Source organism: Bombyx mandarina, chromosome A1 (genome assembly GCF_030267445.1).
Source record: "Bombyx mandarina strain Sakado chromosome A1, ASM3026744v2".
NCBI lineage: Eukaryota > Metazoa > Arthropoda > Insecta > Lepidoptera > Bombycidae > Bombyx > Bombyx mandarina.
Window position 1 is genome coordinate 2,117,631 of NC_143234.1, and position 12,569 is coordinate 2,130,199.

At 40.4% G+C, this 12,569-nt stretch overlaps 1 protein-coding gene across 1 annotated transcript in view; it reads right to left on the reverse strand.

Annotated features, from left to right (window-relative positions):
* The window catches only part of Magi (membrane associated guanylate kinase, WW and PDZ domain containing protein magi), a 37,077-nt gene that overhangs the window by 4,378 nt on the left and 20,130 nt on the right, over positions 1-12,569 (reverse strand). Inside the window, exons 13-21 of the mRNA XM_028169838.2 lie at positions 9,308-9,538; positions 8,792-8,911; positions 7,585-7,720; positions 6,409-6,526; positions 5,592-5,727; positions 3,909-4,033; positions 2,816-2,898; positions 1,893-1,979; positions 1,074-1,210 (exon numbers count right to left, since the gene is read on the reverse strand). Coding sequence (XP_028025639.2) covers positions 1,074-1,210; positions 1,893-1,979; positions 2,816-2,898; positions 3,909-4,033; positions 5,592-5,727; positions 6,409-6,526; positions 7,585-7,720; positions 8,792-8,911; positions 9,308-9,538 — 1,173 coding nt within the window. The remainder of the gene's footprint in view (positions 1-1,073; positions 1,211-1,892; positions 1,980-2,815; positions 2,899-3,908; positions 4,034-5,591; positions 5,728-6,408; positions 6,527-7,584; positions 7,721-8,791; positions 8,912-9,307; positions 9,539-12,569) is intronic.

Genomic DNA, 12,569 nt, shown 5'->3' on the forward strand with positions numbered 1-12,569 from the left:
ACAACACTATTTTTATTTCATCAAAAACTGACAACACAGTAAACGTCAGTTTACTTCGTCTAATAAAAAATCCGACTATATATATTAATACGTGAAGCAAAAACTTTGTAACCCTTTTTACGAAAATTGCGCGGACGGAGGAGTATGAAATTTTTCACACTTATAGAGAATATAGAGAAGAAGTGCACAATGCTAATATTTCATAAATAAAATAACGCATAAAAGATACATTACATCAATAAAGAAAACATTACACACACTACCATGTATTTGACGCACACACGCATGAATACTATTTATTTATTGTCAAACTTTTGTTCTTGACGTCTGTGGTCAAATTGAGAATAGATTAAATATTGTTTGTTTTTATTAATATTTTTCTATAGTATAGTCTTGGCGAAATTTGTGATTATAGAAGTATGTGGAAATGGAATCATAATAGTGTACAAACTTATAATTTCAATTAATTATAGTCGAATTTCGACTACTGCGGGGACCACTATTTCATGAAAAGTCGTCGTGGCTTAAAGGATAAGGCATCCGGTGCATTCGTATCTAACGATGTATCGGTGTTCGAGTCCCGCAGGCGGGTACCAATTTTTCTAATGAAATACGTACTTGACAAATGTTCACGATTGACTTCCACGGTGAAGGAATAACATCGCGTAATAAAAATCAAACCCGCAAAATTATAATTTGCGTAATTACTGGTGGTGGACCACTGTAGTAAATGAAATTTTATCTATGGAATAGAAGGCGGCTATCTTGTTTCCTCATACCGAAAGTGTATTTCGACGATCTTAAATTAGAATAATTTATTTGACGAATAAAATTAAAATAAAACATATTTTATTGATTTGATTTAATAAGAAGGTAGGTATTTTTAATTTTATTCTGGAAATGAAGAAACTCCTCTATCGGCCAAGCTCTGTCGTAGCACGAAGTTAGCCGATTCCGACGACATCTCGATCGTGCTGCCATCTCTCGGGAATCGTACCGCGTTTCGTTTTGCTACGAAACTAATGACCGTCTCCGATGTATAGATGATGTATGTATATATGTGTCACACGTACCTATGGTGCTCGTGGCCTTGTTGGTCGACGATATAACAACGAACCCGAAGCCCTCGCCGTCGCTGCGCGTCACCGTGACGTCATAGGGCACCCCGGCCCAGCTGGCGGGCGCGGCGTCGTACTGCACGCCTCCGTACCTGCCGCACACACCGACAATTAATAAGCGGGTGGTAGGACCTCTTGTGAGTCCGCACGGGTAGGTACCACCACCCTGTCTATTTCTGTCGTGAAGCAGTAATGCGTTTGAAGGGTGGGACGGCTGTTGTTCTGTAAAAACTGAGACTCATGTCTCTAGGTCAGTAGGGACATTTACATTGTTGATGTCTATAGGGGAGATTGTATCTATTTTAATCAATATTTAGAGATAGATTATTCTATATTTGTAACACTATAATGGAGTACTTTAAAGTAAGCATAGCACAGGGTACAATATTTGTATTGTAATGTGATCAATGAAAATAGGAAAATAGAGCAGACAGTTAGGTGTTTGATAAAAATAAAAATGTTTGAATATATTTAGAAAACAATTTCAGGTACAGTCAGCAAAAAAATCAGAAATTTTTCAAGATAAAAATATAATTAAATTTCTTCTTATCCAATTTTACAAGAAACAGTAAATAACTAAAATGTTAATTAGCTTACTAGAAACACGGAACATTATTTTAGTTATTTGATTTTGGACTCCACACAAACTTGTAATTACACTGACTATATTTGCTCCAGTTGCCAGGACTGACCCTGATATCGACATGACAACAAATATAAAAAAATTGCTTGGAAATAACTATGTAGTGGTGTGGAGTGGGTGAGGTTCCTTACATTTGGTGGGCCGCGGGCGGGTAGAGGGGCGCGGGGTGCAGTATGCTGTAGGACGCCGCGGGCGCGGGGTGCGGCGCCGCGTCCGAGCTGCGGGGAACGAACACGTTAGTTTGTATGTTATCGTACAGACTGTACTTTATGTTCATTGTTAACTCAAGTTAGTTTGTCGCGATCTGTAGACACTATGAAAGCTACGGGACTGTGAATGCATACACAAAAATTCAATTCGGTCCAGCCGTTTAGTTGCAGTGTAGATAAATAACCCAGATACCGACTGCAAGGCCATTTGCCGGGATGATTTGTGAATTTAAATCATTCAGTACGCCACTCAATCGGATACAAAAAAATTTTAATCGGTTCAGCCGTTTATAATAATAATAATAATGTTTTTATTTCAAGTATCCATGACTCATATAAATTGTTAATAAAACTTGACCTATGTTAGTAGTTATATTTAGATCACAATGAATTACTGTGGTAACATCCCATGGGAGATGGTACCACAGCGACCCATGTATATACAGTCCAGCCTGCTTGCGATCATGCTCAGGATACTGTTGGAGCTGGCCCTCACTCTGTTTACCAGAGATGCACACCTCTTACGCATGGTAGCGTAAAAACAATCTATGTGCGCGTCTGCAAACATCCCTGATGCGCTACAAAAGCGGGGCAGCACCACCAGCACCCTAAACGCGTTATTTAGGAGGAGTTTCTCGACGGATCTTCTCAGCGGGTCACGATTCCAATCCGGTAGTAAATTCATTCGCGAAGCTACTCTTGGGTTGTTAGGTCTCCTTCGGAGACTCTCGGGCAGCTGTTAGCTAATCCCACCCCTCCTGGCTGAATCCTTGTTCGCCCACTTGTCCTGGTGAAACTGTAAAGGCCACCAGTAAGCCTTCAATCAAAACTATTGTTGATCTCACTTGAGCAGGGTGTGCGGCGCCACCATCGCCGGCACGCCCATCGCCTGTATGTCCGCTCGGTTGTGTCGCACCCCTAGCGTCACCTGCGCACAAAAATATATTAAAGGACTTTTTGGCGGGAACGCGAGGAGTGAAGTTGTGTGATTTGTTTTATTTTGTCTATTTATTGTTTCTTCAGGTTTAAATGTGTAATAGCGGTGGTTTATTAACAATTTAGTATCTGTGAAAGTGCACATATGTGGGAAAATAAAACAAAGCCGCTGGACGTAGTTTCTCGGGATCTTACAAAAAGTCCACTGAAAAAATCTCAGTAAATGACTACCATTCTACTGAGATTATATTTCATCCCATATCATCTCATCTCATTTCATTTGATTTCATCCCAGATTGATTAATGTCTTAAATTAATCAACTTCATTTCATTTAATTTCACTCCATCTTATCATTTTTCATAAAAATAAGAATAAATTAAAATAAGATATGACCTAAAGGTCTTAGTTACCAGGTCATAAAATCCTTTAAAAAAACAAATATATTAAACATTGCGAACAAAACGTTTTAAAATAAAGTATTAGTAAAATAACACGATTGTCAAAATTCGTTACTTTCTAAATTTTGCTCAAATCTAGAACACAAATGTTTCTTTGTAGTTTGATTTTGTACGTTATTCTATACGCGAAAGGAAGGTTTTTGCAATGACAACATTAAAACAGTAACGTGACAATTAATTCTTTGAAAATACGTTCGTCATACGTGGCAGTAACGCCATAAATATTTTGACATGAAAATTCCAATCATGAAGAAATTTAAAAGATCCTAATTATTTTTTACGTAGATCGTTGAAAATGTTCACATTCTTAATATTAACCACCACCGGGCACTGATTGCAGAACATACTGCTTTCTGTCTTCTCATACGATTTTTTTATAGCAATGATTTATATTTTATAAAACTAAGCAAATCTTTCAACGTTACTTCAAGTTAGGCTAGACGTCATTGTGTGCAATCTAGTCAGCTGTTTTTTAATAGAGCACCAATGACGTCACAGGTCATGAAGTAACGTTGAGGGAGTCCAAGGCCGAGGCCGCCTTACGTGTCCGCGGTGCGCGGCGCGGCACACGAGCGCCACGGCGCGCTGGTGCGTGGCGCCCGTCACGGGCACGCCGTCCACTGACGTCAGCAGGTCCCCCGCGCGGACCAGCCCCTCCGCCGGCCCGCCTGTCGGACGAACAACTTGTTACTACACAATATATATATATATATATTGAAGTGAAAACTTCTTTAGAATCGTTGTGATTTCAAACCGGATGCAACGGAAAAAACGACAGGTAAGAGACACAAATACAAAAATGTGTAGGATGAAGCCAGCAAAGAATGAAAATATACATACTATTTAATACAGCGCCATCTGTGAGATTTTTGAATACTAACGTGTGTATGAAAGCTCTTGTAGTGAATTTTAATTTAGGATTATACGTGAAATTAAAATATCAATTCACAGAGGGCGCTACCTTACAATTATTTACTAATGACAAAATCTTACATATACTTAAGACGTTTAGGATAATTGTATTTTAATTTTGGAAGGTTTCACTTCTACCACGTGTACCACATTTTGTTTTTTTTATTTTTATTGCCTAGATGTGTGGACGAGCTCACAGCCCACCTGGTGTTAAGTGGTTACTGGAACCCATAGACATCTACAACGTAAATGCGCCACACACCTTGAGATATAAGTTCTAAGGTCTCAGTATAGTTACAACGGCTGCCCCACCCTTCAAACCGAAACGCCATTACTGCTTCACGGCAGAAATAGGCGGGGCAGTGGTACCTACCCGCGCGGACTCACAAGAGGTTCTACCACCAGTAATCACGCAAATTATCATTTTGCAGGTTTGATTTTTATTACACGATACTAATGTACTCGTTATGCGTGCGCGCTTGTTGCATGAACACATCCATTTAGTTTCGCGCTATTGAAATTTCAACCTAGTATATCGGGAGTGCGGTTCTTGCGCCATAAATGCTACTACCGCATTTTGCATAGGTTTTTTTCTTTTTCTTACCTAAGCTGATAGCCTTGAGAGGCTATTTCAGCGTAACCTTAACTAGCAGGTGAGCTCACGGGGCTCAAACCTGACGACGTTGTTAACACGAACCCTAACAAGAGGCGTGCTTCGCAGAACCTACCACCGGATCGGAAACTGGGGCTGGGCTGCGTGTGTGGGTTAATTTACTCGTTAATTGAGAACGAAAGCGAGAAAGAACGATGACCGGTTGCATAGGAAAGAGGGTTCTCAATTCACTTAGTATTTAATGATTACCATGCTCAGCGGTAATCAGTGTGAATACGGCCGTTTCTGCTATGATACAGAAAATAAGACTTTGCTGTGTTGCATGACACCGTTCTTTGAAAGAAACAGCACGATGATATTATCTAGTTGAGTGGTCCTCAACAAAAAATCCATAACTAAATCTATATCTATAAAAATGAATTGCTGTTCGTTAATCTCGCTAAAACTCGAGAACGGCTCGACCGATTTGGATAATTTTAGTCTTGAATTATTTGTAGAAGTCCAGAGAAGGTTTAAAAGTTAGTTAAATATGAAAATGCTAGGAATTAAATAAAAATGTGTCCGCCGTCGGACGGATTCGTTTTGTTTGTTTTAAGTTTATTTTATACAAACGTTAAGGTCTTTTATTTATCGATTGATGCACTAAGAAGTCTGCCGGGTCAGCTAGTATTACGATATTATTTTTGAGGGTATTTACACACCCGGCACGACGTAGCCGACAGCCACTCTGCTCCCGTCTTCAGTGCCGCCCACGATCCTGAACCCGAACCCCGCGGCTCCGCGCCCCAGCCGCACCAGCACGTCCGCCTCAGGGTCCGTCGTGCCACCGGCTTCGACCTGTGAACGAAATACTTTTGTGACCCCTCGCTCATCCTCAGGTCTTATATAGACGTTTGTTTTTATTACCCTTATATATGAACCCGGCCCACCTAATGGTGAGTGGTTACCGTCGCCCATGGATTTCAGCATTACCAGAGGCAGTGCCAAGCTGCTGCCTACCATAAAAAAGTTTATGTTTTTTGATAAAAACAAATTCTTAGATGGGTGGACGAGCTCATAGCTCACCTGGTGTTAAGTGGTTACTGGAGCCCATAGACATCTACGACGTAAATGCGTCACTCACCTTGAGATATAATTTGTACCCTTCAAACATACATGCTTTATATACAGCCCATTGGTCATATTATACTAAGCAGGTGTCAGAGCCTCTAAGCATTCCAATATGATTGCCAAAACCCACCGTGACTTCATCATCATCATCATAGGCGGCTACTCTTGGCAGAACAGTCGTGGTCATGTGGAATCCTTGTTTACTGAAGCCTTGACAGCTGTTCTCCAGAGTTCACTCATTAAATGAAGTTTTGGTAAGGGTTTTCAGTCATCTATGTTAGTCAATGGCTAATATTTATATAGGGTTGGACTCCTTAATAATAATGATAATAAATAATAATGTTATTTTTAAATGGTCAGCGAAGCGGGGTAGTAACTTATAAAGTTAGTTAATAATTAATTTCTAACCTGCGGGTAGTTCGGCACGTAGACGGTATTGGACTGAGCCAATGAGTCGGCGTCGTAACAAGATGGCGACTGTCTCAACGGCGAGTGCATGTGTCTCGGCGGCGAAGATTCACGTAACCTAATAAAAAAATGAATTTATTTATATTTACTAGGAATTAATAAAAATGTGTTTTAGTAACACGCTGTACATATTATCTATTTAGTGTTTTGTCTATTTAGTGTTTCATCAGGTTTAAATATGTAATAACGATGGTTTATTAACTGTTTAATGTCTGTGAAAGTGCACAAATGTGGGAAAATGAAACAAAGACGCAGGACGTAGCTTCTCAGGATCCTCCAAAAAATCAACTGAAAAAGTCTCACTAAATAACCACCAATTTACTGAGATTATATTTCATCCCATATAATCACATCTCATTTCATTTATCTCAGTTGATTAATGTCTCAAATTATCTTTATTTCATTTCATTCCATTTTTCATAAAAATAAGAATATAAATAAAAATAGCTCTTTTGTTTTTTTTAGTTATTTATTATTATTATTGTTAAATCTCTGTTGATATATTAATGTAATGCATGCTGTGATTGCCTCTAATTAGAGTTGCAGTTATTAATTGCTCTATACATGTCAATGTTATTTTGTCTTACTGTAAACCCTGTTGGTAATCCTTAAATAAATAAATAAATAAGACTTGACCTAAAGGTCTTAGTTACCAGGTCAGAGAAACTACTACCGTCGGTTCGACTGATGTGAAGATCAATTATTAATTATTTAAATAAATAGTATTATAAATGCAGTCATCACTCCCAGTGGGGGTCGTGAAGAGTGACTGCGTTCTCTTAGTATTATATCAAATTAATTCAGTTTCCAATCGACATTTACTTGTGGTCGACCGTATGATAAACCAGCACGAATAATTACCATTGTCCTACCTATTTCTGCAGCGAAGCAATCACCCGTTCCGGTTTGAGGGGTGGGGCGGCCGTTAGACAAATGAGACTATTATCTCATGGCACGGGCTGGCGACGTTTACGCTGAGATGTCTACGTCCGGTATACACTAGATAGAATGATATCTTATTCACCCATCAAAGCAATGTATATATACAATTATACTGAAAGGGCTGGCGTTTATAGATTAATAGTATCAGAAGTATGACAAGTATGAGAGATGTACCTCAGAGGCGATCCCTTTACTCGACTATTGGAAGAGTTGTTTGACGGAGACTGACTCCGCAGTCTGGTCGAAGGCGAATTGGCCAGGAGCCGTTCCGTCGCGCTGTTGTTGGATGGCGAGTGGCTGCGCAGACGACCTGGAAGACGAACTTCTTTAATAATTTTTTATTGAAGTGAAACTTCTAATGCGACCTCCAACAAGATTGCGTTAAGCGTTTAACGCTACCAACTAGAAAGAGACAGAGTGAGAGTAAATGGGTGGCACTCGAACGCATGCGCGTAGTATACCTGTTACAAGCCAGCGCGAGCGTTAGCAACGAGTAGCTTCCAATATTTTAGAGAAGTATTTATTTACAATTTTTTTTTTATCTATTATTTAAAGTATATATAATGTGAACGTTGAAGATGTCGCATCTCATATCATCATCAGCTGAGTTTCGCGCCGGATCTTATCAGCAGGTCGCGTTTCCGATCCGGTGGTAGATTCTGTGAAGCACTGCTCTTGCTAGGGCCAGTGCTAGCAACACTACCGGTTTGAGCCTCGTGAGCTCACCTACATGCCAAGGAGAAACTGAAATAGCCTCTCAAGGCTATCAGCATATGTAGGAAAAAAATATATACACAGCATTCCCTATTACAAGAGCAATCTGATTTAACGATGAAAAATGAAGAAAACCACAATACTACACATCAAAAAAGAAGTTTCACTTCATTAATGTGCGCCAAGTCGCACGCGCACTGTTTTTTTTTTGATGTCGCTCGACAAAATCTACATCAATATAAGTAGATTTTTATAATAGGTAAGAGTAGATATATTATAATGGAATATTTATAAAATATATTTTTGTTGTTGATTACAATGATTACTGTCCACTATAGAGGATGTGTTTGAGCGAGGTCTGGAGTGGACCCAAGCCAAGGGTGGTGCTGTGGTCATATTCCAGGATTATTTAATCGAGCATATGTTCGCACCGGCCGCGCCGCAGATTGGCGTGCGTACGTGCCCGTGCACTTTTTATTGTATTATGAATTACATTCTCGCAAATGTTCATCTAATCATTTGATTGGATGTGATGAGCAAAGCCTAGTCTAGTCACATGCGACTGGTGTACGTTACTCAACATCATAACAATAGCTACTTCAAGTACGTAATTGTCATAAAACATTAATTTTAGGTTTTAAATTACGCATCCCTTGTCAGCACTGACCAGTGGAGTTGGCCGGTGAATGCGGCCTCAATCTGTTGGCGGACGGTGACTGTCTGTGCGTGGTCAGACCGCCGATGGCCGCCGTGGTCGGTGAGTGTAGCATCCCGTCTTCTGGGAAACCTGAACAATGAAATTATTCTTAGTGTTGCCCTTCAGGAGTTACCCCGGGTCCTATGACACGTCCTTCAAAGGAGATGTGAAGATAATCCTTCGTGAAAACAAGAAAGACTTGTGTGCTGTGGACGGTAGCTAAGTTTTTAAGTTTTATTTATTGCTAAGATAGGTAGACGAGGTTACGGCCTATCTGCTATTAAGTGGTCACCAGAGCCCATGGACATCAACCATGTAAATGTCACCGCCTATCTTGAGACATTAGTTCTAAGTCTCCGTTTTTTATAGTTACAACGGCTGCCCGACCCTTCAAACTGCTTCACGGCAGAAATAGGCAGGGTGGTGGTAGTGGTACGCCCTACCACTAGTAAAACAGGTATGTTCTTCCATCGTGTAGAAACTGACCTCCATTATCGCTACTATCAGCTAGACTGGCGTTTCCCCTCCAGTAGGGCGCGTTCACGTCGACGTGCACGGTGGGGGTGGGGACCTCCCCCCAGTTCCCGTTCCAGGCGTCCCCTCCCTCCCAGGGCGCTCCGTTCCAGTTCTGCACGTTGCCGTTGTCCAGCCAGTTGTCTCTCTCGTGCCACGCGTTCTCTGTCCAAGGCGTCACCGTCGGGAGAGTGAGACGACCGCCTGGGATTTTAATTTTTATTTCTTCTTATTTAAATTAGTAAAAACACTGGATTCATTGGTGATTTTTTACGGTTTAATACATAGATATTATTCTGTATTGTTTTTGTGGTTTTTTTTTAAATGTTGGTTGCGCTGGTTTAAAACTTAGTTAGTTTAGGTTTCGAAAAATAGCAACATTTTAATTTGGTTTTGCAAATCCTGTCCCATCCCACTCCGGCACTTTACCTACGGACGCGTGCGAGCGAGATCGTGTGGTGACATCGAGACGAAAAAATATGGCTGAACAACCGCGCGCGCGCTTCGTGTCTTTGTTATGTTAAATACGTAAATAAGTGAAATCGTTGGTGTTTCTCATCGCGAAGTGGTACGAGTCTGCAGTAAGGACTACATAAAGGTATTGTGCATCCTTCCTTTAACGCAGAACTGCCGCTTCTTATCGTTTCTTCCCGCAGTCTGTGTCCTTCATTTGCAACGACCAAATTTCAAATATTTCGTAGTTTGCTTATCTCGCGTCTACATTTTTTGGTCCAAACGAGCCGGATTCGTATTAAATCAGCGCCAACCATTGCCTAGGTTACCTAATTTACCTAATAATAATATAATTAGAACCGCGTACCAAGTAGGTACTTCGAAAAAATATCGCTTTTCCTGCTTTGGTCTTAAATATCGTTTTCGTTCACATTCTTACAATTAATTCACTTATTTACAATATCAAATTAGTTAGATAGAAAACCCGCGTTCTGGTTTCTTATATTATTACTTTGTTAGATCACCGGTCGAGCGTACGCCTCGAGCCGGCCGCATACATTAGTTTTAGGTATTCAGTGTAGGTTCCCCGTGTGGTGTCGGGTACCTTACGTAGAATAGCACCACTCCCGCCTCTTCCTGGGATATCGTAAAAGGCGATAGATAGGAAACGCCAGGCGACGGGTAGTAGCGTATTCCTGTGTGCTAATAAACACCCGCCGCTTCGAATATTATCTTTAGTTTTTTACTCTAAAATATTTATTAACATTTGTACTATTCGCATAAATTTGTACTCGTAGGTAGGTGTTTACCTTTCCCGCCGCTTCGAATATCGTTAGTTTGTTAATTTGAAATATTTATTTTACGTTTATCTTAAAATGGCACCTTCAGATACTAATTTAAAGATGTTATATGCCAAAAGAGATAGGATATTCTCCCGCATGCAAAGCATTTCTAGCCAAGTTAGAGATATGGATTCAAAGTCATTCAACGCTGACGCTTTTTTGTGCGACTTTGAAACAGTAGATTCATTGCGTGAGGATTTTGAGGGTGTGCTCGATAAAATAATCATGTTGGAGTTAAAGGCTAATCCCGATTATTTAGTTAATTATCAACCTCTTACGGCGTTTGAGGATCTCTTAGGCTGCGTGAAACGAGCTGCCAAAAGGTTACAATCGCAATCGCAAACGGGGGATCACGTTACGCTGGCTGGTCAACATAGGATTCCAAAACTACCCCCAATAGAAATTCCCGAATTCAATGGAGATATAAAAAACTGGCCTTTGTTTATCTCTAGCTTTCGGAATGTCGTACATAATAATACATCGTTAACGGACTCTGAGAAACTTTATTATTTGATAGGCAAATTAACCGGCAGGGCTCGTTCCATATGCGCGGGAATTACTCCAAGCGCCGAAAACTATTCGTTAATTTTTGATTTATTAAATAGCAAATACGAAGATAAACGTCTATCTGCTACTGCGTATTTAGATCAATTATTTGAATTCAAACCTATCTCTTCTGCGAAGCCTAGTAATTTAGAATTGTTTTTGGACAAGTTCGCATCGTCGGTAGCCGCTTTAAAAAACTTGAAGGTCAATGACCTATCGGATTTTACATTTTTGCATGTAGCGCTTAAAAAATTAGACACAGACACTGCCCGTGCGTTTGAATCCTATCAGCGCTTAAATAATAAGGGATGCGAAATACCATTGTTTGTAGATCTAGTGTCTTTTGTTCGTGATCACATAAAAGTATTAGAGCGCATGTCATCGGTTCCCAAGGCTGCCAACAAAAGGCAGTTTGACTCTAAGTTATCATCTACACAGGCTTATACATCTAGTTCTGAGTCAACGGTATGTAGTCTGTGTCGTGACAAACATGATCACATTTATAAATGTAGGGTTTTTAATAGTTATAAACCGAATGAGCGGTTTCAATTCGTCAAATCGAACAATTTATGTATAAATTGTTTAAGTAGCGGTCATCGTGTTTCCGCGTGTAGGTCGTCCTCTTTATGTAAAAAATGTAATTCTAAGCATCACACTTTATTATGTTTCGGAATTGAACCCGTCGCGAGTAAAGCGCATTCGAATGCTAGACGCACGCAGTCACCAGGTACACGAGCATCGGCTGTCGCACGGCCCTCCATGCCTTATTCGGTAGGCTTAAATGATATGGGCATTGCTCCAGCTCGCGTCAGCACGGATGACGTAACGCTGTGCACTTTATCGAAAGGTTATAACCGCATCTTACGCAGTCCTACTACGGTACTAATTGCGACCGCACGTGTAGTTATTATTGATTCACGTGGTAGGGAGCATTGTGTACGCGCGTTGTTGGATGGCGCGTCTCAAAGCAATTTTGTCACTCGTGATTGTTGTCGACGATTGGGTTTGAACATAAATAATAGACCTGCTTGTTCCGTAGTAAAGGGAATAGGAGGTTCTAGCAAAACAATTGAAGGTTCTGTAGAAATAAAATTTTATTCTCGTTTCGATCGTAACGTAAATTATACTATGGAGTCGTTAGTAGTAGATAAAATTACTGAACGTTTACCAACTACCACAGTTGATGCCTCTCTTTTATCGAATTTCGAAGACATAGCATTGGCAGACGATACTTACTTTAACCCAGGCCCGATCCAACTGTTGATTGGAGCTTCGATTTTCCCGCATCTGCTCTTATCGAACAAGGTTCAAGGACGGCCTTCGCATGCCTCGCCGATCGCGTTAGAGACTATCCTCGGTTATGTTATTGTTGGTGACGCTCCCGTTCGTGTAGC